The following is a 26,860-nucleotide window of genomic DNA, read 5'->3' as shown; positions in this document are numbered from 1 at the left end:
GATGTGCATCCGTGGTTTCACATTCTTGCATTTTCAAACGTTCTTCATTTTCCCCTGGTATGTACATCACCTTGTTCACCTCAATGACCTATTTCAGTTTGCAATGCTTCTGTGAAGTGGCTTGCACCACTCTGCATTAAAAGGTGCTATACAAATGCAAGCTGTGTTTCTTTTTGCTCTTGTTATGAAAACTTCACAAAGGAAGCCACAACACATCTTCCCATTTAAGTGGATAGAGTCAATAGCCAGAGACTTTTCCCCAGGGCCGGATTGACTGGCACGAGGGGTCAGAGTTTGAAGATATTAGGAGGAAAGTATAAAGGAGACAGCAGAGGTAGGTTCTTTACGCAGAGAGTTATAAATGCATGAATTGCCAGCGGTAGTGGTGGAAGCAGAGTCATTAGGGACATTTAAGCAACTGCTGGACATGAACATGGATAGCAGTGAATTGAGGGGTGCGTAGGTTAAGTTACTTTCTTTTACATTAGGATTAATCCTCGGCTCAACATCGTGGGCCAAAGGGCTTGTTCTGTGCTGTACTTTTCTATGTTCTACTCTGTCATATCTACCTCAGGTGTCTGTGTGTGAGACCACTAACCAGCAGCAACACAATGCAGCACTCCTAAAACACCAGACAGCAGCACTTTCACATGAACCAGTGCTGAGTCTATCTGCAGCCCCCCTGAATTTGGAGGGGTGGGATCAGCGCCTAATCTTATGCTCATTGGGAAAACAGGAATCAGCTCCTTAAAGAGTCTGCAAACCTATTTCAGAGATCTCACAAAATGTATTTCTTGGACAGACGTGTGGCTAACTGCGACAATCAAAATGCACACAAGATACCACACAGAGCAAATGAAATGAATTTGCAGTAATCAGTTTGTGGTGATGTTGGGCAGGGGCACTACTAACTGATCGTTATAGAGTGCCATGGGATCTTTCTGTGCACTTGAACAGGCAGACATGGTCTCAGTTAAACATTACACCCCTGACAACACAGCACACTCTCATTCCAACACTGATACGGGTCCTCGAATTAAGCCAATGTTTGCCGTCAATGTACCTCTGCTGCCATAGGGTGCTGGGGAGTGCTGTGCAGCCAGGTGTAGGAGAGTCTGGTTTTCAAAACTTTACCAGAGAGGTGGGGAAGCAAGGTCGGCACATCATTTTGGGGGTGATGCTCTGTTCTCTGGGGGCTCTACATCCCAACAGGCCTCCAAAACTCATCCATCGCCTCAGCCAGATGTCTGGTCACTCAATCTGAAATTTATGTTGCATTCTTCACACACACACACACACACACAAAATCTTCCCATCATTGAAAAGAAGCTTTTTCCTTTTACTTGTTCTGCTGACAGCCCCCATTTGTCTTAAAGGAAAATGCCTCCAATCATTTCAACGCTCTGACAGACCATTCAACCACAGGCCTCATTTCACTCCCTCTTCCCCTCAGCTCTGATCCTCCCTTGGAAGCGATAAAGCTCCAACATTTTCCTATTCGGCTCAATGCCGATTAACATGGAGCATTCAGGTGGAGAGAAAACGCCCACAGCAGGACAGCTTCATTGATGTTTACATGACACCCCCATAATTATTGAGTTTGCTTTAAATTTTCAAATCAGCCAAGTTTGGGTCACAAGGGCAGAATGTCAGAGTTTGGGTGAACAGCCAGAAACATCAAGGTGGAGTTGGGGATGGCATGGTGGTTCAGCAGTTAGCACTACAGTCTCATAGCACCAACAACCTGGGTTCAATCCCAGCCTTGGGTGACTGTCTGAGTGGAGCTTGCAAATTCTCCCTGTGTCTGCGTGGGTTTCCTCCCAACAGTCCAAACACATACTGGCTTAGTGGACTAGCCATGAGAGATGCAGGTTTACAGGGGTAAGATAGGGTAGGGGGGTGGATCTGCATGGGATGCTCGGTGTAGGGGCAGTGTGGATCTGATGGGCTGAATTGCCTACTTCCACACTGCAGGGATTCTATTAGTATACCACTCACCTCCCCCTCCCCAGCTGCGATGGAAGGTAGGGGCCCCACTGCCTAACCACCTCTGACCGCTGCCTCTCTCTGTCCCAGAAACAGGTCACAGTGCTGTCACCTTTCACCCTGAAGTGTTGACAGCAAGCATCTTCCCCACAGCTGCAGTGTGTGGGGTCACAGGCAGGTTTCCTGATGGCCAGGTGTCTTCCATTTTATATAACGTCCTTCCTCCAAAAAGCTTCAAGAAAAGATATTGCAACCGGGCTTTTTTTAAAAAAAAAATAAAAACCATTCTTCTCTGTACCCCTCCTGCCTCACATTTTGCTTTTTACTCACTGCGGCAGTTCTTGGCGACAACTGCATCACCGAAAAATCCCTCCGCACACTGCTCGCACTGTATTCCTGCCGTGTTCCCAATACATTTCAGACACTCTCCTGTCACCGTGTCACAGTTTCCTGGCACTGACACCTCAACGTTGCCGTTACAGTCACACGGCACACAGGACTCTCCGGGTGTTGTTGGGTTTCCATAGTAACCATCAGCACACCTACGCAGAGAGAATTTACAAATGAGTTTCGCGACCCTTGTGATTGAACATGGTTCAGTGTGACCTTTGCAGGAAGACTCAGACAGAAGGTCACCAGTGTCAGTGTTAAAACCCTCCTGGTGGAATTGCTGACTAATTATAAAACTCAAAACTAAAAGGTACTATTTTCATTCAGTTACCTGCAATTGTTCTTGAATTAAACATTTGGAATTGGAGTGTCTAATTGAGTGGTATGAGCAAAGTTCGATCCCAGCCTCAGGTGACTGTTTGTGTGGAGTTTGCACATTCTCCCTGTGTTTGCATGGGTTTCCCTCCCACAGTCACAAAGATGTGCAGACGCAAAATTGCCTGCACTGTCCAGTGGTGTGTAGGTTAGGTGGATTATCCATGGGATAGGTGGGGGGGGTGGGCTGCTCTTCAGAGAGTTGTGTGCCCTTGATGGGCTGAATGGCCTGCTTCCACACTGTGGGGATTCTATAGGTTTTAGTGAAGAGCACAAATAATTGATTACGTTTTAAATCAGCAGTTAGCTTACAAGTGTCAGATCATGACTGAATCTTCACTCCGGGGCCTGAGCACAGGAATCAATGCTGACACTCCACTGTGGGGCCGAGGCGAGGTGCTGTCTTTCAATTGACACATGAACTAAGGGCCCACCTGTCTGTTCCAGTTCAAAAACCCTGTGGAATTATTTCCAGCAGCCTGGGCAATACTCATCCCTCAACTCAAGGTGCAATAATACAGATTATACGGTCATTTCCATATTGCTATTTGGAGGATCTTAGGACATAGAACAATACAGCACAGAACAGGCCCTTCGGCCCATGAACATTTGTCCTAGCTTAAGCACCTATCCATGTACCTATCCAATTGCCGCTTAAAGGTCACCAATGATTCTGACTCTGCCACTCCCACATGCAGCACATTCCATGCCCCCACCACTCTCTGGGTAAAGAACCTACCCCTGACATCCCCCCTATACCTTCCACCCTTCACCTTAAATTTATGTCCCCTTGTAACACTCTGTTGTACCCGGGGAAAAAGTCTCTGACTGTCTACTCTATCTATTCCCCTGATCATCTTATAAACCTCTATCAAGTCACCCCTCATCCTTCGCCGTTCCAATGAGAAAAGGCCATCACTCTCAACCTATCCTCGTACGACCTATTCTCCATTCCAGGCAACATCCTGGTAAATCTCCTCTGCACTTTCTCCAACGCTTCCACATCTTTCCTAAAATGAGGCGACCAGAACTGCACACAGTACTCCAAATGTGGCCTTACCAACATCCTGTACAACTGCAACATCACCTCACGACTCTTGAATTCAATCCCTCTGCTAATGAACGCTAATACACCATAGGCCTTCTTACAAGCTCTATCCACCTGAGTGGCAACTTTCAAAGAGCTATGAACATAGACCCCAAGATCCCTCTGCTCCTCCGCCTTACTAAGAACCCTACCGTTAACCGTGTATTCCGCATTCTTATTTGACCTTCCAAAATGGACAAACTCACACTTGACAGGGTTGAACTCCATCTGCCACTCCTCAGCCCAGCTCTGAATCATATCTAAGTCCCTTTGCAGCTGACAACAGCCCTCCTCACTATCCACAACTCCACCAATCTTTGTATCGTCTGCAAATTTACTGACCCAGTCTTCGACTCCCTCTTCCAAGTCATTCATAAAAATTACAAACAGCAGAGGACCCAAAACTGATCCCTGAGGAACTCCACTTGTAACTAGGCTCCAGGCTGAATATTTACCATCTACCACCACTCTCTGACTTCGACCGGTTAGCCAGTTCTCTATCCAACTGGCCAAACTTCCCACTATCCCATGCCTCCTGACTTTCCACATAAGCCTACCATGGGGAATCTTATCAAATGCCTTACTAAAATCCATGTACACTACATCCACTGCTCTACACTCACCCACATGCTTGGTCACCTCCTCAAATAATTCATTAAGACTTGTAAGGCAAGACCTACCCCTCACAAATCCGTGCTGGCTGTCCCTAATCAAGCAGTGTCTTTCCAGATACTCATAAATCCTATCCCTCACTAACCTTTCCATTACTTTGCCTATCACCGAAGTAAGACTAACTGGCATGTAATTCCCGGGGTTATCCCTATTCCCTTTTTTGAACAGGGGCACAACATTCGCCACTCTCCAGTCCCCTGGCACCACCCCCATTGACAGTGAAGACGAAAAGATCATTGCCAACAGTTCTGCAATTTCCTCTCTTGCTTCCCACATAATCCTAGGATATATACCGTCAGGTCCGGGGGAACTTGTCTATCCTCAAATTTTTGAAAATGCCCAACACATCTTCCTTCCTAACAGGTATCTCCACTAGCTTACCAGTCCGTTTCATACTCTCCTCTTCAACAATACGGTCCCTCTCATTTGTAAATACTGAAGTAAAGTACTCATTCAAGACCTCTCCTATCTCTTCCGACTCAATACACAGTCTCCCACTAATCCCTTTCTTCAGCTCCCTCCTGGCTATCCTGTATCCCTCCAACGCTCTGTCTGAACCTTGTTTCCTCAACCTTATGTAAGCCTCCTTGTAGTGTTCAAATTAGTTTCCATTACAGTAGTGACACACTTTAAAAGGTTCTTCAATGAATGTAACAGCTTTGAGGTATCAGGTCGTGTCCAAATATCAATGCAAGTCCTGCTCCTTTATAGGATGGATATCCCTAATGACTGGGGAGCCCATCATGAGGGTAACACTCTAAGGATATAAACTGGGCTACTTAGGACTGAGATAAGGAGAAATTTCTGCACCCAGAGAGCCTGTGGAATTCTCTGCTACACAACACTATTGAAGACAAAACCTGCATTGATACAAGAAGGAGTTAATTATACGTCTTAGGACTAAAGGAATCAAAGGGTTTTGAGGTGGATGATTGACCATGATGACAAACAATGGCAGAGCAAGCTTCAAGGGCTGAATGCTTCCATGCTGCATGTGACTCTGACTCCATCTGTGGGTAACTGGTCTTTGATGGAACCAATTACCCTCAGACAAACTATATGAGGGACTTCATGTCTGATTTCACAGGAACTGAGGTTTCATGGTCAGGGAGGGGATTGTAGGGTAAATATGAACAAGGACAAGGGGGCTGAAGTGGGTTCACTTTCCCTCCTGATGTCCAATCTCTTGATCAGCCATTGAGTGTCTTTGAGGGTCCGCTCCACCAACCCACTCTCCTCAGGCTCCTCCCCTTCCCCACCCCTGGAAGAGGAGGGTTGGCAGGTAGTGACAAGAAAGTCCCAACGTTTTAGTTTCAGTGTGAGTCACATGGCAGTAGGCACGTCTGCAAATGGCGGAGGTGGTGAACTCTTAAATGGCCACTGTACAATCACCTCAGTCCCTCAATTGGCCGGAGGGTTGGAAGCTCAGCCCTAGGCCTCCCCACCCAGAACGTCAATTTGGCAACGGGGTGAGGGGCAGGAACGTCAGAATAATGCTGTAATCCATGCCCTTCCCACCTCTGAGCTCACCAATCAGAAGGAGCAGAGGTTTTCCCCCTTTAACTGAAAACCATTGATCAACATTCCAACATTGTTATCAATTACCTGTTGCATCTGATCCCTGTGTAGCCTGGCTGGCACTGGTCACATATGACGCTTCCTGTTTTGTTTAAGTAGCAGGTTGGGCTGAAGCTAAAGAAATAATAAACACCATGACAAAAGTGCATTCAAATGTGACCAAATAGGTTGCTTGGCAATCTGCAATGGCAGGCAGTAAGAGCGGGATAGATCCCCAGTCAGTCACGTGCTGAGAAAAACATTGGTGATCCCACTAAAACAAAATACAGCCGAGGCTGGAGACCTGAAACAAAACTGGAACATGTCAGAGAGAGTCCGCAGGTCTGGCAGCCTCTGAGGAGAGGGAAATAGAGTTAATGTTTCAAATCTGATACAACTCTTCTTCAGAACTGGAGAAGTGCAGGCTTGTGGTGCAACGGTGTCTGACTCCAGATCAGAAGGTCGCCTGTTCGAATCACGTCAGGCTCACTGAAGCTCAATTTCTGGGTGGCATGGTGGCTCAGTGGTTAGTGCTGCTGCCTCACAGTACCAGGGTCCCAGGCTCGATTCCAACCTCTGTGTGGAGTTTGCACATTCTGTCTGTGTCTGTGTGGGTTTCCTCCCACAATCCAAAGATGTGCATGTTAGGTGAATTGGCCATGCTAAATTGCGCATCGTGTTTAGAAACGTGTAGGTTAGGTGCGTTAGTCAAGGGTAAATTTAGGATAATAGGGTTGGGGAATGGATCTGGATGGGTTACTTTTCAGGAGGGTCAGTGTGGACTTATTGGGCCAAAGGGCCTGTTTCCACACTGTAGAGACTCTAAGCTCTCGAAGTTCTGAATAAAGAGTCATTCAGGACCTGGTATGTTAACTCTTGCCTCTCTCTCCACAGATGCTGCCAGACCTGCTGAGCTTCTCCAATGCTCTGATTTTAGTGGAGCTACTAGAATCACTAATCATAGCTCCAGGACCCCAACACATGCACATTACCACAACAAATCAAACTCCATCAGTGAACTGAAACATAGCATTACAATGTTAAATCAAATGGTAAAAATGTTCATCTCTCTTAAATAACAAATGCCAGTTAGGTTTAAATAAATTGTCCAATCGAGTGATTACTCCAACTTGCTTTCACTTCTATCATTCCAAAAGGGTGCCAACTTTAGTACCAAAACAGAGAGGTTACTTTCAATAAACATCATTATTTTATTGATGAACTAAGTATCCAAATAATAATAGAAGCTCAAACATCTTCTTCTGTATCCAATAATTTAACATAAATATCTTGGTTATCAGTCTGGTGGTTATATTTGCAAACTGGACAATGGATTTAAGCGTATCTCAATATTTGACGGTGAACTTCAAGAATATATTGAGTGTAATTTATTCTACATTGTGAGATGTCATTATATCTCTGTGGGAGACCATGCTACTTTCAAGTACGCAAAATAAATGTGCCGAGAGGATTTCCTAATTGTCAATTTCAGAGTGAATTTTCTCTTTATTGCCATGATTAGAGTTACTAAGGCAACAGTGTTTATTAATTTGCCTTGCAAAACAAAGCACAGTAGGCTTACTTGTTGGAGGAAATGTTCAGTGGGCAAGCACACGGCTGACAATCTTCACTCGTCCCTCTGCTGGCATCACCGTACAATCCAAGGGAGCACTGGTCACAATTGCGGCCGGTTGTATTGTGCTGACAGCCCTGGGAGTAGGTGGAAAAAGAGCAGACACGCATTTAGAGATGACTGCATCCAAAAGTGCTTAGCGGCCAGTAAAATAGTTCAGACATGAACGGCACAGGGGAGGCATGGGGGCTTGGTGGTTAGCACTGCTGCCTCACAGTGCCAGCGACTTGGGCTTGATTCCCGGCTCAGGTGTCTGTCTGTGTGGAGTTTGCACATTCTCCCCGCGTCTGTACGGGTTTCCTCTGGGTACTCTGGTTTCCAAAGGATGTGCAGGTTAGGTGCAGTGTCAGGGGAAGATGGATCTGGGTGGATTACTCTTCGGTGTGGACTTGTTGGGCTGAAGGGCCTGTTTCCACACTGTAGGGAATCTAATGTAGACTGTATGCAGCCTTCACTGTAGGGGCAGCCAATATATACACAGCAAGCCCACATGAAAAGCAATGTGTTAAAGACCAGACAAATGCCATCCCGACAAGTTCTCATTTGTTGATTCCGTCTTTATTTAAGCAGTATTTTAAAAAGAAATATGAAATTGTCCAAGAACCAATTGCAGTGTGCCATGAGGTTCTGCTTTATTAGGATTTCACCTCACATTGTAGACCATTGAACTTACCAAGCAAGTGCCGTTAGTGTCACATTCTGTGGCGTGGCCATTACATTCACACTGCTGGCAGATTCCTCCAAACAAGATTCCATCGACACGATAAAAACCTGGGGAACAAGACTGGTGAAAAGAATAAAATTCCCATTGTGAGGCATTTCTATTGGGTCTCAACATACTCCACTGTAATTTATAAGATATTGCAAACAGATTCCTTCCTTTTCTTCAGATTTGGTTCAGCTGAAACGTGAGGAATTTCCAGAGTGCACGTTGATGGTTGAGGTGCGGTTCAGGGGCTACCCTTATCAACTAATTGCAAAGATCGTGAAACAGCTGAGAATTTTACCAGAAAATGTCCATCATACAGTGCGGTTCCTCGGCCTCTAAAAGGAAGTTTACCCCGCTTTGAAATCAGCTTGGAAAAACTTCCTGCTATGTTTGAAAGTTACAACCAAAATTAATAGTGTGAGGAAACATGCTTAAAATTCCTGGATCTTGGTCTTTGGACCATATTTTATTCAGGGTGCACACTAGAGAGGCGATGACTGCACAAGACACACTGTCCATGAGGTGACATCAGTGTACGGTTCCAGTCATTTTCAGGGTACTTCAGGCAAGCACTGTACTGGGCTTCTTCGACTGAAGCATGGAGGGACGGATACATTCCTGCTTCTCTGTACACTTCCAAAAATGGGACATGCTGGTGTCATTTATTCCCCATTTTATCAGAGCGACTTGCAGCGGATCCTTTAACAGGCCCGGAGCTGCTCAAGGGAAAAGCAGGATACTGTGGGTGCTGGAAATCTGAAACAAATCCTGGCAGGTCCTGGACGTGCCATGATTGCGCAGAGAATTAACATTTCAGCTTGATGTCCTTTCATCTGAACTTGGAACTGGAGATGGAATAAGATTTAAGCAAGGTGTGGGTGGGGTAAGTGACTGAAGAAAGATCTATGGTAGGCTGATGACAGAAGACACTGAAAGACAGAAGAGTTACTCTTCCAGGAGCAAAGAGAGTGAAGATGGATTATGGTCATATAGCCAAATGTCTGAGCACATTACAGTCAACCCTTTGCAACCACTATAGTAGCTGATGTTTGAGCTTCATGTGCAGAAGCAGAGCTTAAGCTGGTTTAGATATTTTCTACTTAAAAATGTGTTGCTGGAAAAGCGCAACAGGTCAGGCAGCATCAAAGGAGAAGGAGAATCGACGTTTCGGGCATAAGCTTATGCTTTTGCTGCGCTTTTCCAGCAACACATTTTTAAGCTCTGATCCCCAGCATCTGCAGTCCTCACTTTCTCCTAGATATTTTCTAATCAATCTGGTCAGAGATGTCATTACACACCTCTGGAGCAGATTGGAATTGAACTTGTATCTCTTGGCTCAGATCTACCAGGTTTGTTGATGACAGTTTGTTACGTCCGATGGCGAGAAATTGAGGTTTAGTTCTGACCAAAATCCCATCTTTCCAAACCCATGCCCTCACTCTGTTATACCATGCAGCAAGCAGGAAACAGGCCCAATGTTAAAATCCACCATCCTTCTCCAGTTGACAAACTATTGATCGTCACTGGCATGCAGGATCACAGGGAGAGTGTGGGTAAAGTGTTCAATCCGTCATGATCATATTAAATAGTGGAGCAGGCTGGACAGGATGAATGGCCTATTCCTTTTCCAATGAAGATGCAGCAACCTTAAAAAAATGCAAACAAAATGTCAAGTGTGGGGTGTGCCACCCCAGAGTGGTTAGCACTGCTGCCTCACAGCGCCAGAGACCCGGGTTCAATTCCCGACTCAGGTGACTGACTGTGTGGAGTTTGCACATTCTCCCAATGTCTGCGTGGGTTTCCTCCGGGTGCTCCGGTTTCCTCCCACAGTCCAAAAATGTGCATGTTAGGTGAATTGGCCATGCTAAATTACCCGTAGTGTTAGGTGAAGGGGTAAATGTAGGGGAATGGATCTGGGTGGGTTGCTCTTCGGCAGGTTGGTGTGGACTTGTTGGGCCAAAGGGTCTGTTTCCACACTGTAAGTAAGTAATCTAAGAGAAACTCAGGAAAGTACATGGATAGGGAAACACAACTGGGAGCAGAGATTACAATCACAAATAGGCACACATGTCTGAAATTATTTTACATGTGCAAATTTACATTACTGAACTGGCAGATTAAAAAGAAACAGGGCACTTCATGATGTGCCAACTTGTTGAACTTGTTCCATCAGCTCTAACAGTTTCTATTGTGAGTGCTCCTGGAAGTGTGAGTTGCTAACAGTGAGGTGAGGCCAATGGGATATCTATCAAACATGATAAACAATGGAACCAACAGGTATCTCCTAATGAGAGTTAAGGATTGAGAAATAAACTGAGGAAGGACTAGGTGTGTGAAGACTCAGGAGTATGGCTAACTGACTGCCTCGTGTGATTATGAGGTTGAGCAGTCGGCTTAAGGACGGGGAGGTCTGGGTGTTAAACATTGCTGGTTACAAGTGGTTCAAGACAAGATAGGAAAGGAGGCAAAAAAGGAGCAGAGTGACATTTTTTGTTGAAGGAGAGGATTGCAGTACCGGAGAAATAGGATGCTTCAGAGGATTCAAGGACTGAATCGATTTGATTACAGCTAAGGAATACGAAGGCTGCAATTTGATTTCTCGATAAAATCTATAGACTACCAGCTTGTGGGAAAGATACACAGAAACAAATCTGCAAGGAAATTACATTGTAAACTAAACATCACAGAGTTATTATAAGTAGGACTTCAATTACTGGTGTATCGACTGGGATAATGGCACTGTGAGGGGCAGTGAACATAAAGCATTCTTCAATTGTGTTCAGCAGAATATCCTACAGCAGTACTTATCCAGTCCAACAGGAAAGGAGTCACTTCTAGACCTGGTTCTTGGGAATGAGGCTGGTCAGGTAGATCAAATGTCAGTGGGGAAACATCTACAGGATAGCAATCAGAAGGTGCAGGATGATGGCAAAAAGATGACCTTGGTCAATGTACAGGAAGAATAATCAAACAGCGGAGAGGGGACATAGGGTAAGGACATAGCTGGGCTGGACAGACTGGAACCAAAAGTTAGCAGGTCAAACAACAGCTGAACAAGGGACTACCTTCAAAGAGTTGGTTTGGGTACAGTCAAAGAATATACACTCAAAACGGAAAGATAGGACAAACAATCGAAACTCCCTGAATGACTAAGGAAATAGAAATGAAGTTAAAGGGTGCTCTGAACAAGTGTCAGAGAGCACATACAGCTGAGAACCAAGCTGGGTACAGAAGAGAGGTGAGCATATAAGAAGCAGAGAGGGATTATAAAATATAACTGGCCACTAACATAAAATGATATCCTAAAGTCTTCGATAAGCTTGGCAACTGTAAAAGGGTGATAAAAAGGAGGAAAACGGGAATTTACACTTCAAGGCAAGAGACATGGCGAAGGAGTTAATTGAATCTGTCTTTACCTGTGAGATAAACACTAATGATGACAGAGGGGGGGAATCAGTCATTAGACAGGTTTAAAAGTGATACAGAGGGGATATTGGATAAGCAGTTGATAATTACATTGAAAAGATACCAGGATGGGATGATATACACCGAAGGATATTGAATGAAGTGAGAGTGACAATTATCTTTTGATTTGCCCTGGATTTAAGGGTGGTGCCAGAGGATTGGAAAATTGCGAATCAGACCAGGAACTACAGACAAATAAAGTCAACTCTGGTGGTGGGGTTCGATGATACACAAGGTGAAATGACAAACTGAAAGCAGAAAGATGGTGACCATTAGTTCAGAACCAGACAAGGGAATTTAACACAAAAATTTGAAATATTTTTAAAAAGAGATTATTGCAACTGGATGACAAACTCATACAAAACATTGGGTAAAGTCAGTGAAATGGATGCATAAAGGGAACAGGGGTTGAGAAGCATTTTCACACAATGAGTTACTTGAATAAGAAATGTTTTAATTACCTGAACTATGAAGCTAAATCTATCAGAGAATCATAGACAGCTATAGCCCATACTCTTTCTCCCAAAGTCCTGCAATTTATTTCCCCTTACATGTATTTATCCAATTTCATTTGCATCGTTATGACAGACTCTACTTCCATTGTACACTATAATGGAAAGGAACGTAAACACAGAAGAAAACGGAGGTGGAAAATTAACAAAGTACATAGATTGGCAACAGCACATTTAATGTGATCTGATTTGGCAAAACCGAGATCACACGAGGGTTGTTCTGGATCACTCTGAAAGTTGTGTTTACTTTTCAAATAATATTAAAGTGCACGTCACTTCTAGTTGCTTAGGATAAACCTCTGAATATTTTAGGGTCTATAATTTTCACAGTTCAATTGCACAGAGGTAATGAGCAGCTCTACACAACTGAAAGACAATGAAGCCACTCTTGCATCAAGTTGTCTGCAGCAAGACGGGCAACTTTCCTTTAATGTTCTTCAGCTACCACTACTCACATTGGTAAAGGACACAAGCAGAGGACAAGAGTTTTCTGCATTACCTCACAGGAAATGCCAGAGTAGTCTGGTGGGCATTCACAGTGTTCAACATCCACAGCAGGAAGAATATCGATAGCATTGGGGTTTGCAACATCCAGCGTGACCGAACTCAGCCTGAAATACAACAAACCATTTTACAAAGTGAGGCGGGTCAGTTGGGGGTTGTGGGGGGGGCGGTGTGGTGGAGGAGGGTTTCAGGGCACGTATAACCATTCTCTACTTACACGAGAAGAAAAACAAACAAGCAATTAAATAGATAATGCTTCTGGCACTGGAAGCTCAACCACATTACGTAAAATAACCCTGACTGTATTCCATCAGGATAACAGGAATATTAAACACACCCTGTGAGTGACCCTCTGCTGCAGCGCTGTGAGACCCATGTCAAAAAGTGAAGCTCAGTCACTCTAACACTTCAATAGCCTCCTACAGAAATATACAAGCCAGAGTAGGCCATTCAGCTCAACTGAGCCCATTCTGTCATTCAACATGATTATGTGAGATCCTCCATCTCAATACTATCTCTCCATATCCTTTGGAGCCTTTAGTGTCCACAAAACCATTTCCTTCTTAAATATATTCAGTGATTGTCACCCAATGTCTTATGTGATAGGGAATGTTACAGGATCAGCACCCTCAGTGAAGAAATTTCTCACCTCAGTCCAAAATGGCCGATACTTTATTCTGAGATTGTGACCTCTTCTTCTAGACCCTCAGCCAAAGGGAGCATCCTCCCTGTATCCACTCTGTCAGAATTCCACATGTATCAATGAAATTCCCTCTTGTCCTACTAAACTCCAGTGAATATAAGCAGAATCTCTCCTCATTCCAGAAATCATTCCAGTGAACATTTGCTGTGCTTCCAACTTGGAAAATATTATCCTACTTTAGATAAAGAGACCAAACTGCGCACAATGCTCCTGGTGTCATCTCAGCAAGGCCCTGTATCACTGCTGTATGACTTCCTCAGCCCTTGCAATGAAGGCTACGACCATTTTCCCTCCAAACTGCTTTCTGTACCTTTGTGCACGTTCACAGTGACCAATGTACAAGGAGATCCAGGTCCCTTTGTTCATCAACATTTCCCAATCCACTCCCTTTAAACAATACCTTGCCATCTGCAGTTATGTGGTTTAACCACAGATATGTAAAATTATAACTGGTGCACTGCATTAGTTATAATTCTATTATAAACCTACAGCTTTAAGGAAAATTAAATGACGGTGATTATCCAAATCATTGCAAATAAACTCTTTATTTCTCCCCAAACCTGCCCTACCCTGTTCCCTTCAAGAAAGGTTGCCAGAGTATTGAACAATTTCTACTTCCCCATTACATGATGGCCAGTTCCAGTGACTCCGAGACAGCCTGGTGGCTAGAGTACTGGACAGTTTCTACGTCCCCATTACACTGATGGCCAGATTTGCTGGCTCCATTGGTAATTGGTCTGAACTCCTATACTTGCAAAACTGTGAGCTACTGCACACAGAGGCGTCAAACCCGGCCAGGGTGAGGAATGGTGAGACCTATTGGAATGTTGCGCCTTGGATTTGGGAAGGGGTCAGAGAGGGAAATGAATATCAAGGGACAGAATGTCTGGCAATAGGTAGAGAAAGAAAAGAAAGACTAACAGTGCAATTCACAGGGGAGGGTGGGAGAACATTAGGAAGAGGCTAGACTGTATGGGGATGTAGCCAGAGGTTCTAGAGTGTGTGGTGAGGACTGACAACATGGAAAGGGACAAGGGATAAAGTCTATGAGAAGAGAAAAACAGATTGGGATGGGTTTGGGGAATGAAAAGCAAACAGATGACTGTCAAGGGAAGAAAGAAGGAGACAGAAGTTGGGAATGACACTTTGCAATGGAGAAAGACAGAGAATGTCAGTGTGAACTGAGAGTAGGTAGTGTGAAAAAGAGGATCTGAATAAACTGACGAAACGGGAGAATAAAAAAACTGGGTGAACAGACTGACAGCATTTTCACCCTCAGTCTGAGAAAGCTGCAAATGGATCCAGTACTGGCGAAATGATTGCTTCTTCAATATTATGTCACGCTGAGCCATTTCAGAAGCCATTAAGAGTTATAGTTTGGGATTATGCTTTGTGTAGACCAAATTGAGAAGGAGTGAGAGCTTTAATAAACCAGTTAGTTTTTCACACCAATATGGCAGTTGCCATAAACATTTTTCCTCGTGTAATCCCTCAAGTGAGCTGAGTGATTAAACTGATTTTCACAAGGTACTACAGTGAGATTTGATCTCACAGGCTCTGATTGCAACTTAAAATACTACAGCCACTGCATTGCACTGAAGTATCGTTTCAAATACAACATGATACTTGGAAGATAGTATTGCCTTTGATAATTTTTCAGCGAATTGTTCAGTAACTCTCAGTTCCCCTGGCAATGATAACAATTTGTTACACGTCAATCAAATCTCAAAACTTTGAATTTTTTGAATGCTATTTCACAGAAGAATTTGGAGAAAAATAACGATTTTTAAAAATGTCCACGTTTTTGAAATGAAGATAAATTGAAAAGAACATAGCAACAATGGGTGGCACAGTGGTTAGCACTGCTGCCTCACAGCGCCAGAGACCAGAGTTCAATTTCCACCTCGGGCAACTGTCTGCGTGGAGTTTGCACATTCTCCCCGTGTTTGCGTGGGTTTCCTCCGGGTGCTCTGGTTTCCTCCCACAGTCCAAAGATGTGCAGGTTAGGTGAATTGGCTATGCTAAATTGCCCCTAGTGTTAGGTGAAGGGGTAAATGTCGGAGAATGGGTCTGGGTGGGTTGCTCTTTGGAGGGTTGGTGTGGACTTGTTGGGCCGAAGGGCCTGTTTCCACACTAAGTAATCTAATCTAAACCTAATCATACAATAGGCAATAGAACTGTTAATGAGATCAGCTTTGATGTTGTTTCCCCACATTATAACATTACAAAAATAAATTGTTCCCTTACACTTTGTGTTGGAAAGATCCTGTTTATTTTCTGGTTGTGATTAAAGGAAGATTAAAATAAAAACAAAGACTGGCTTTTAGTCAGGTCTAGCGAAGCTCTTGTAGGCAGAGACTTTGTGAAATCTGAAGCTGCAAGAACATGGTCAGAATGGAGCATACAGGAGGCTGGTTGGAAACGGTTTGATTTACATCAAGCAGAATAGACCACTGTTATGGAACATGCAGCGTGGCTAGTATCTTTATAATTTTGCAAATCATAATCGTTGCTGTCCACATACACTTGTCATGAAGTAGACCCGCATCTATCACATCTCGGCAATACCACTTTGTCTTTGAAATGTGAAAGGATTTGATCATCCAGTTTAATCACAAGGATCATTGCAACCTTGGCTGTGCAAACTCACACCTCAATGTCTGCAGTCTGGATATGCCGCTACATTATACTGCTTACTGGTGTGACTTATCTCCCAAGTAACCTGGAACAATTCTCATCCCATTGCTTTTAACACTGTGTTGTCTTTTTTTGAAATTCTTTCATGGAATGAGGCAGTCTCAGGTAAGACTGGCATTTCTTGCCCATCCCCAATTGCCCCTGAACTGAGTGGTTTGCTAGGGCCATTTCAGGGGGCAGTTAAGAGTCAGCCACATTGTTGTGGGTTTGGAGTCACATATAGGCCAGACCAGGTAAGGGCAGCAGATTTCCTTCTGTAAAACAGCAGTGAACCCAATGGATCTTTAGAACAATCAACAACAGTTGCCATGGTAACCATGAGTGAGATTTGCAACTAATGCCAGATTTATTTCTAAAATATAAACTCCATCAGCTGTTGTGGTGGGATTTGAACCAGTGTCTCTGGTGTACCTTTACATCAGTAGAACGTGCATACTCACCTGTACACAGCCTGTTTGGCGACATTGTACATGACCCTGATCTGCAGCAGTGTTACATTTACTAGAACGGTCATGAGGCGATCTCGGTCAATTGCATTATTTGTATTATGGTCCACAAAGTTCTCGGGTAAGAGTCGAACTGAAACCAGCTTTTCATCATATGGTTGGAGCAGGAGGCCCTCGGACTCTGTACTCAGTGTTCGACCATTGCCCTAAACAATCAAAACATACAAAATGTCATCTTAAAAATGAAGGAGAGCATTTTCTTCTTCAGAGAGCATTCTCTGCCTGAAGGCAAGTCTGACCCAGGTCCTCCACCATGCGTGGGGCTAAAGAGACAGGTTCCAAATCCATTCCAGCTTGAATGGGGATCTAACAGTGTATTGTTGGCACCAGTCTGATCCATACTGCTGATACAGTCAACTGAGCCATCTCCCTCCCCAAAAGGAACCCACGTTACTGGAGCAAACTATAACTTTTACCAGCTTAAAAATCAAACAAAAGACCGCAGACGGTGGAAAACAGAAACTCAGCAGGTCTGGCAGCATTTGTGAAGAGAAACCAGAGTTAATGTTTCAGGTTCAGCACACCTACACCAGAACGTTTACAAGCATGTTAAGGTCTGAGGCTATTAACGCTGATAGTAATACCCTCAGTATGATTTCCATCACACTGTGGATCAAGAATCTCTCCTGCTCTTACCTCCCCCGTCTGAACGCTCTGGAAGGATTTACAAGTCAATACACAACTTGCTGGTCCTTATTATGAAGGACCTCCTTTGGCCATCAGGTCCTGAAGTGGGGCCTGAACCCAGAACTTCAAGGGAATGCTGATCAGGGATTTTATCAGTTTATCACAACATCTCCTATTTTCTACACAGCATTGGGAAAATACTGCAGTCCAGTCAGAACAATACTGTAATTAAATGTCTCATTACACAGGAATGTTTCAGTGTACTCTTGACTAGTGGAGGAATATGACAGTTATCCTGCATACAACAAAAGCCCATAAGCAGCACAGAGTTGAATGAACAGTTAATCTCTCCTGAGTATTACTATTTGAAGAAGCAAAATTGGACCAGGGACTGTAAGAAATATATTAATGGGATCTTTTGTGTTGATGTGAAGCACCGGTGCCTACAGTTTAATGCATCTTCAAGAAGGATGGCAGCTTTGACAATGCAACACCTCCTTAATATTGCAATAAAGCATAAAAGGCTAGATTAAGTATGCAAGTCTTATAATGAAAAATGAACACTGACTGTTTGAGCTGGAGGTGAGACTTAGTCTTACCAAACTGACAAATAAAAGGAAAAGGCTCATAGCTTTTGCAACATGGCCTGCTCATCAAATCTGTAAATGGTAACTTCACATAGATAGAATGATGATGCTGAATTTCAATGTTATTGTGTCACTGGATGAATATTTGGTGACGAGCGGTGTCCCGCAGGGTTCGGTGCTGGGGCCACAGCTGTTCGCATTATATATTAATGATTTGGATGAGGGAACCGGGGGCATTCTAGCGAAGTTTGCCGATGATACGAAGTTAGGTGGACAGGCAGGTAGTACTGAGGAAGTGGGGAGGCTACAGAAGGATCTAGACAAGTTGGGAGAGTGGTCCAGGAAATGGCTGATGGAATTTAACGTGAGCAAGTGCGAGGTCTTGCACTTTGGCAAAAAGAATATAGGAATGGACTACTTTCTAAATGGTGAGAAACTTAATAAAGCCAAAGCACAAAGGGATCTGGGAGTGCTAGTCGAGGATTCTCTAAAGGTAAACATGCAGGTTGAGTCTGTGATTAAGAAAGCGAATGCAATGTTGTCTCTTATCTCAAGAGGGTTGGAATATAAAAGCAGAGATGTACTACTAAGACTTTATAAAGCTCTGGTTAGGCCCCATTTGGAGTACTGTGTCCAGTTTTGGTCCCCACACCTCAGGAAGGACATACTGGCACTGGAACGTGTCCAGCGGAGATTCACACGGATGATCCCTGGAATGACAGGTCTAGCATATGAGGAACGGCTGAGGATACTGGGATTGTATTCGTTGGAGTTTAGAAGATTAAGGGGAGATCTAATAGAGAGGTACAAAATAATACATGGCTTTGAAAAGGTGGATGCTAGAAAATTGTTTCTGTTAGGCGAGGAGACTAGGACCCGTGGACACAGCCTTAGAATTAGAGGGGGTCATTTCAGAACGGAAATGCGGAGACATTTCTTCAGCCAGAGAGTGGTGGGCCTGTGGAATTCATTGCCACGGAGTGCAGTGGAAGCCGGGACGCTAAATGTCTTCAAGGCCGAGATTGATAGGTTCTTGTTGTCTAGAGGAATTAAGGGCTACGGGGAGAACGCTGGCAAGTGGAGCTGAAATGCGCATCAGCCATGATTGAATGGCGGAGTGGACTCGATGGGCCGAATGGCCTTACTTCCACTCCTATGTCTTATGGTCTTATTTATCGCCCCTTGTGAACTGAAGCTAGTAAGTCAGGGTGAGTATACAAGATACTTTAATTGTAACAAATGAAGCAAAATCTGCCCCAGGAAGAAATGAAGAAGGTAGCTAAATGATATCCAATCAAATGTTATTCTTTATTTTTCTCCATTTTCAATCAATGCCAATTGGATATAATTGCAAAGCCCTCAACTATTATCAGTAAGAGGACAGCATCCAAATTTAGGGGAGCATTGGGTGAAACATGATGTTGTAGCTTTTTGCCTTCTACTCATCAGGACAGATGCAAGAACACCACACCTCAAAGGGAACAACATTTTTTTCAGCATGAAGGGTGCTGATTGGTTGTTTTCCTCCATGTAGCAAAATGTGTGTTCCCTTTGAAATGTGGTATTCTTGTATCCACCCCCAAGAATGAAAGACAAACAGCTTTAAAGGGATATGTTCTTTTAAGCAATACTCTAGGGACTGAGTTCTTTCAGTATGGCATGTACTTCTTAACAAAAAGGAAAGGGGAGCAACTAGAAATAAGGCAGGGGGAGACAAATCAGCAGCACCCACAGTTCAACAAAAGAGGAATTACTTTTCAATCAACCTTTCCACAGGTCAGATTGAGAGAGATTGAAAGCAGAGGTGGTGCTATTGTATCTTCTACAGTCACCTGAAGAATGATCACAAAGCGATCTTATGGAACAATAGTACCTCTGCGCCTGCGACAGAAGCTCCTTATCCATGTCCCACTCTAGGAGTTGTTGGCCATGAGAAGTGCCATTATGACATGGCTTAGACATGTTAATTACTGACCAGTAAATCCTTGCAATAAGTCAGTGGAAGATGCCCTAGTCAGAAATGATTGACGTGGAGTGGAACCCCTCAAACTATAGCCTCTGGTACCAGGCCAGTGACCTGTTTCAGGAATAAATATCGATGGAAGCTTTTATACTTGGTGCACTGCCAGGCATGGGAAGAGAGAAGAAAGTAGCAGAATAACAAAACAGAGCCTCAGTTTAATCAGTTAGCCAAAGGATAGTGTACTGGACAATACAGAAGCTATTCAATATTGTAATACACTGCCAGTCTAGGCTATGCACCGAAATCTTGATGTGGGAGCTTGAACCCTTACGTTTCTAACTCTGAAATGTACATCACAGAAAAATGAGCATGTGTAAGCAGCTACAATTAAAGCAATTACATTTTGTATTTGGGTGACAAATCAAATTGCTTTCCTCACTAATGTCATCATTTGAGCCTCTTGATGAGACTGTGCTCTTGTAATTACTCCTGTTTAGCCAACATGCTTGACATAATCGAATCAAGGACTTCAGTTCAATAAATCGCAAGAGGGAATTTAATCAATTTACAGCAATTAATCCCAGAGATTAGATTACAGCCTTGCAATTCACCAATGTTTGTGTTATTTTGCTAATTCTGATGTTTAGGCAGTTTTTTTTGGTGTCCCTGCCAGCTATCAGTATGCTCTAAGTATTTGATGCTCACTAATGTTTACGAAAGGACATTAAAGCCTTCCGGCATCAACAATGGGGGCTTTAATGAGATTCACCACATGAGAGTTTACCAGGATTAAGTAGTCTTTTATTGGAAATGATTAACTGTGTAAATCCTTCGGGTTCACTTTTGCTTAATAGCATAATTCTGTATATGAATTACTGTGACAATAAAAATGATACTTCAAACTGTGTCCAATTTACTTTCTGCATGCAGTACTGCCTTACACTCTATCAATATAAAATCTCTGGGGAAGTCATGTGTGGCTCAGATCCCTGGGGTTACATTATAGCTTTATCACCAACCTGGACTCATTCAATGCAATTATTCCACTCTGAATCACCCTTTAATTGTATGCCACCTACAATAATTGTGCCCACAGAGAATGCGTGCAGTGTGAACAGACCTCTAGCCTCACAGTTGTCTTGCTCTGCAATCAGTTCCCTTCAGTTTGGAATTGGTTCCAGCATCCTTACCTCAATGATGACATCAATATTGGAGATCGCCTCATTAACACTGCTTTCCATTGGAAAATCATACAACACAGTGAACTTCAGGTAGCCTCCATACGCAGTCAACTGGATTAAGGAAAAGACAGACAGACATGCATTTACAGTGATCACAACCTCAAGCGAAGAACTTTGGAAGTGCAGTCACTATGACCCTGTAGGACAAGGGAGAGATGGTGAAGTAGTAGTAGACTCACTGGAGTTGCAACTTAGTGTAACCCTTCCTGATGAAGGGTTTCCTGACTGAACCTGTTGATCTTCCAGCTGAAAGAGTTGACCCCGACTGAGTGTTGCAGACTGGCACACTCCAAGGTCCAGGACTAAGTGTTGAGGGACGTGCTGAAGCTTGGGGCAGCTGCCACCAAGGCGCAATGGGGAAAGACCACTGTGTAACATCTGCCTGCTTAAGAAGAACAGGGAGCCCACTCAGTCATTTGGGCTCTGCTAAATATATGGATATATGATTGATAAATGTATAGACCTGTATATACAAACAATAAATTCTGATCTCTGTATGCAAAGGAATGGAATGTTTACATATTTATGGCATGACCAACTGTACAGACCATCAAAATATTTTATGAATAAAGTATATTTTTGAAATTTAAAAAAAATGTCCATTTTCCTGTTCTTTGGATACTGCCTGACCTGCTGTGATTTTCCAGCACCACTTTAATCTTTACTCTAATCTGCATTCCTTATTTTTGCCTTCTAATCCAGTGGCCCAGGCTGATGCTGTAGGAGGTAAAAACAATGACTGCAGATGCTGGAAACCAGATTCTGGATTAGTGGTGCTGGAAGAGCACAGCAGTTCAGGCAGCATCCAAGTAGCTTCGAAATCGACGTTTCGGGCAAAAGCCCTTCATCAGGAATCTGTAGGAACCCATCTGGTTCATTAGAAAGGGAATCTGTTGCCCTTACCTGGTCTGGCCTATATTTGTCTCCAGGACCACAGCACTGTGCCTGATTATTAACTTCTCTCTGAAATGGCCTGGGAAACCTCTCAATGGCTCAGAACAAAATTCTGAATTCAGAACAAACTTGAGACTTCCCACAGTTTGGATCTAAAACTCTAATTTGATAACAGCTTTGCTGATGACGAGGAGCCTCATGAGAAGTGATCAAGGGTGAGTTGATGAGACTCCTGACCCTGTGTGACTCATAGCAGTCTAGGTCTGGATTTTCTCAGACACCATTTGCATTGAAGTTGATGAAGCCTTGCTACAGTAGGCCTGAACCTCCTTGAAATGATTATCTATGTTGGATCCCTCATCATCTACTGAGGAATGAGGAATTTTCTAATCTTCAGATAGCTTGGACCCTCTCTATTAAACTTGCGAAAATCCATATTCCTGAGGTATTGCCTACTCAACCATTGGTATTTTGTCTTCAGCATATTAGAATACAAATGATGGGAAGTCATTTCAATAAAACACTGGGAATAGACTGAAATTTAGAGTGCAGCATTCAGGACTGGGCACTGCAGCCATGGAGCGACACATTGGCTTTGGAGGTTGTGAAGATTAGCAGGAAGCACCTACACTCACAGAAGAGAGACAACTGATAGCAGGAGAATGGGGGTCATGGGGCTGCAAAAAGTGGAGGAGTGGGTAGGAGAGAGGGAAGATACACCCCATATCCGAACACCTTTAAGTGGTCATTAATTAAGCACCTCAGTTGGTGGTAAAGTGGGATGGTTGTATAGGGCCCAAGGATTCAGTTAACCAAGGAGTCTGCAAGATACACCCAATTACATGCCCTTTTCATCCTCAATCCCATTTTCTTTAAATTGTGTAGTTGCTGTTTAATTTCCTTGGTTACGAAATGATGGTAGCTATTTTGTAAGTAAGTGGACACATGATGAACATGTTATAATATTTTAACTAAATTCAATAATATGCCAATATCCAATCTTGATATAATTATACTTTTAATCATCGAAGTTGTGATGGAACTTTTCTCGTGGGCCTATCATGGAAATAATTTCAAGGCATATTTATTATTGAGAAATGAGAAATTCAAGTTGAATGATTGTTTGAAACAGGTCAGTTTACCTTATTACCCAAGTACAATTCTGGTGCTGTCCAATAATACAAAGCAGGCAGAGACTTTGTGGCCTCAGTGCTGTTAACGTTCATTCGGATAGGGCCTCCATACAGATCCTGATAAGACTGGATCCTTTTAATACCTTGACGGTCAGTCACTTGCCATCCATTAACATCCGTGACCTTCAAAATAAAAATGAGTTGTGTGACATTTGTCATCGCATTTCAGATTATAAGATTCTGCACAGAACAAATATATTAATGCCATTCATTAGTTGGTCAACAATGTTGATGAAAACTAAATTAAATGATAATCCAAACCGAACTGCAACTGTGATATTCCTTATATAAAACGTGCTTAAATGCTGTACAAAATTGTGCATTAAAAAGAAACTTGGAAAAGGTAATTAATTTTATTTGTTTGCAGAAACAAATATTCAAAATTGGAAAATGCTTGAATCACACCTTGTTCTTTCTGACATATTGTAATGTTGTTTAGTGTGCAGGTATGTGGGGGGGGACTGACTCACCCAAACATTAATGCAATTAATTTAGTGGTCCCTGACTTGTTCCCGGAGACATTTAATGCAAGTGGAACATTTGATTAGCTTGACGTGATTCTCCTCATTAACTTCAAAGCACTGGAGAAGTGTTTGAATGAAACAGGCGATGCTCCAGAAGGGTTCAGACATGTCCAACTTAGTTCAAAGCTATCTAGAAATAGGAGCAAGAGTAGGCCATTTGGCCCTTCAAGCTTGCTCTGCCATTCAGTATGTCTATGACTAATAATAACAATAATAATAATACCCTGGTCACACTTTCTCCCTGTACCCTTTGATCCATTTAGCCCTAACAACGCTATGTAACTCCTTCTTGAAAATATTCAACGTTGGGCTTTAACTGCTTTCTGTGGCAGAGTTCCACGCGTTTACCACTGTCTGGGTGGAGAAGTTTCTCGTGATCTCAGTCCTAAATGGTTGGCTGGTTCTTGGCTCCCCAGTCATTGGGAACATACTTCCTACATTCACCCTGTCTTGTGCTATTAGGGTTTCATATGTTGCCTCCTCATGCTTCTAAACTCCAGTGAACACAGTCCTAACTGATCCAGTCTGTCTTGATATGTCATAGATTGGATTTCCCTGGAAGGTGCCCAGAGACAGTAGAATTCCTGGCTCCACCCTGACATCTTTGATCTGGTGAGCATGGAATCTGTTAGAATGTGAGATAGGGAAACCCAGCCATCATCCCCATATGCTCCCCAGGCATATCAGTGTTAACATGGCTAAGCAGGTTAGGTCTTTATTCATTAGCATTTACAAGAATAAGGGTGGTCTTACTGAAACATAAGATTCTGAGGGGTGCTGGACACGGTAAATGTTGAGAAAATGTGAGGGAATCTCAAACTAGGAGACATAGTTACAAGAGAAGGGGACAACCTAAAACTAAGAACGCAAAGGAATTTCTGCTCTCAGAATGTTTGGAACTTTCCACTCCAGACAGCTATGGAGGTTAGATCACTGAAAGTATTTGAAGATAAAAATTATAAGTTGATTGGCTGTCTTTTTGAGAAATCAATACGATGCAGGTCAAGGTCCACAGTGTGTACCACAATATAATGTGTACTAATAATAAAGAGGTGTAGAGAATAAATTACATTGGATTGGATAGCATATACTGAAATAGGCCATTCGACCCAAACAGTCCATGTTGTTGTTAATGTTCCACTTGAACTCCTTGCCAGTTTTTTCCCATTTAAGTCTAAGATTGGAACCACCTGTTACCTTCTCCCTCAGATGCTTGTCTCATTTCCCGTCAATGACATCTATCCTATTCCCTTGAACCACTCGCTACGAGAGTGAACTTCCCTTTAGCTGAGAAGTATCTTCTGATTTCCTTAAGGGATTTCTTCTGTACGCTGATGACTTCTGATTGAACTCTCTCCCAGAAGATGAACATTCTCCCTGTACCCAAAATCTTTCATCCATTTGAAGACCTCAAACAGGTCACACATCAAGAGAAGACAGGACAAGACTATTATTTTTTTTCGAGCTCATGACAGCTGTTTAAATTGGAAGGTACTTTTTTAGGGTTGGAGTTAACCCTAACCTCACAGATTGGTCGTTTGAAATGCAGAAATATTGAAGGATGGACTAAGGAAGTTAAAAGCTCCATTTTCTTGTGAAAAAAACAACAATATGTCAGATTGGGAGATGCTGTGATGAGTTTTACTGAACCAGTGAAACAGAATTCACATTTACATCATCAATTAAGATTTACAAATTCTAGTTTGAGAGAATTGATTCATTCATATTAAAGGTGTAAGTTTCAAAATAAACATGTTGCTCAACCACTGCATTGGTAAACTGGAACCAATATCTGTGGGGTAACGAGTTAATTATTATATTTAACTCTAATACCTTCTATACATAAACAGTTATGTTATAGTAACAATCACTCATGTGGAAATTGAGCCCAAGTCTGTGGGGTTCCACAAGATCTCCACTCTTGTCAAAAATTATGCTTAATAAAGATTGTTCATATTCAATCACAAGACAGAAGACCACACCTTACTATAATATCCACCCAGATTAAATTAAACTTAAACTTGCTGCTCAGTTAAAAATGAAAACTGTTTCCTCCTGATGCCTGCTTTCACAGGAGCTAATTCTGCTCTACTGGGAATAGCGACTTGCTGAAAGCTTAATGACCAAATCCTGGGTCTATAAGAAATAAAACAAATCCCCACTTATGAAGTCCAAGACACCCAATACAACAATTCAGGAGCCTACCAGGCAATTTATAGACAATGAAATTGTTATAAAAGCCATGCAATTTTCTTCTGTGCCGTTTCGAGGTTTAAAGAGAGATTTAATAGACTGTGTAACCTTGCACAACAATTTTACAATGGAGCAACTGACAACTCGAAGCACAGAGCTGGTTTACTGAAATATAGCATAGTGACTATTTACAAATCCATGCCAGTGGCATGTTAAAAATCCTTTCAAAAGCAGAGTAGAGTTAAATTGCCCCTTGCACTATTTCCCTGATGCTTGGTACAACACACTGTGCTGGACTAGTAATGGCTCCTAAAACAGCCAGCTTCATCTGCTTCCAATGAAATGAAAACTATCCCACAAGGAGAGGTATTTGCGAAATGTAAATAAAACTCACGCAGGCACATCATGAACCAGTCACCACTCACCTGTGTAATGGACCAGGAAATGCTTTCGCAAACACCAGAGAGCCCAAAGCAGAAGCACTCTGTGCATCCTTCGGGATTCCTCTCCTGCAAGTTGTAGAACCCTGGCTTGCACTGGTCACAGTTCTCCCCCTCCATGTTTCTCTGTAATTTAGATTTGTTCGAGTCTGAGCATGAATTAATGAAGGCAGTGCATTTTATGACTTATACCCCACACTTATAAATAACCACCATCATTTGCAATCTTAACATGCACCAGTGAAAGCATGGCATCAGACATTGTTATCACAGTCAAATGCAACTGTGGGACAACTCATTAAAGCATCGGACCGAGATGTTCTGAGAAAACTCAGTGTCTCTACACTCACATTGTAGGCAGTAACTTCCAAATTGCCACCAAGGTTTGGGCCTTCTCTCCAG

The 26,860-nt window shown here is 43.0% G+C and overlaps 1 protein-coding gene across 1 annotated transcript in view; it reads right to left on the bottom strand.

Moving 5' to 3' along the window:
* Positions 1–26,860, bottom strand: part of lama1 (laminin, alpha 1) — a 291,180-nt gene that overhangs the window by 136,656 nt on the left and 127,664 nt on the right. Inside the window, exons 12-20 of the mRNA XM_072569885.1 lie at positions 26,444–26,584; positions 23,251–23,424; positions 21,164–21,265; positions 16,731–16,942; positions 12,886–12,997; positions 8,374–8,484; positions 7,650–7,777; positions 6,116–6,202; positions 2,317–2,528 (exon numbers count right to left, since the gene is read on the bottom strand). Of these exons, the coding sequence (XP_072425986.1) occupies positions 2,317–2,528; positions 6,116–6,202; positions 7,650–7,777; positions 8,374–8,484; positions 12,886–12,997; positions 16,731–16,942; positions 21,164–21,265; positions 23,251–23,424; positions 26,444–26,584 (1,279 nt within the window). The remainder of the gene's footprint in view (positions 1–2,316; positions 2,529–6,115; positions 6,203–7,649; positions 7,778–8,373; positions 8,485–12,885; positions 12,998–16,730; positions 16,943–21,163; positions 21,266–23,250; positions 23,425–26,443; positions 26,585–26,860) is intronic.

The sequence above is a fragment of the Chiloscyllium punctatum genome, chromosome 5 (assembly GCF_047496795.1).
Source record: "Chiloscyllium punctatum isolate Juve2018m chromosome 5, sChiPun1.3, whole genome shotgun sequence".
In the NCBI taxonomy this organism is placed as follows: domain Eukaryota; kingdom Metazoa; phylum Chordata; class Chondrichthyes; order Orectolobiformes; family Hemiscylliidae; genus Chiloscyllium; species Chiloscyllium punctatum.
This window is presented reverse-complemented; position numbering and strand designations above follow the sequence as displayed.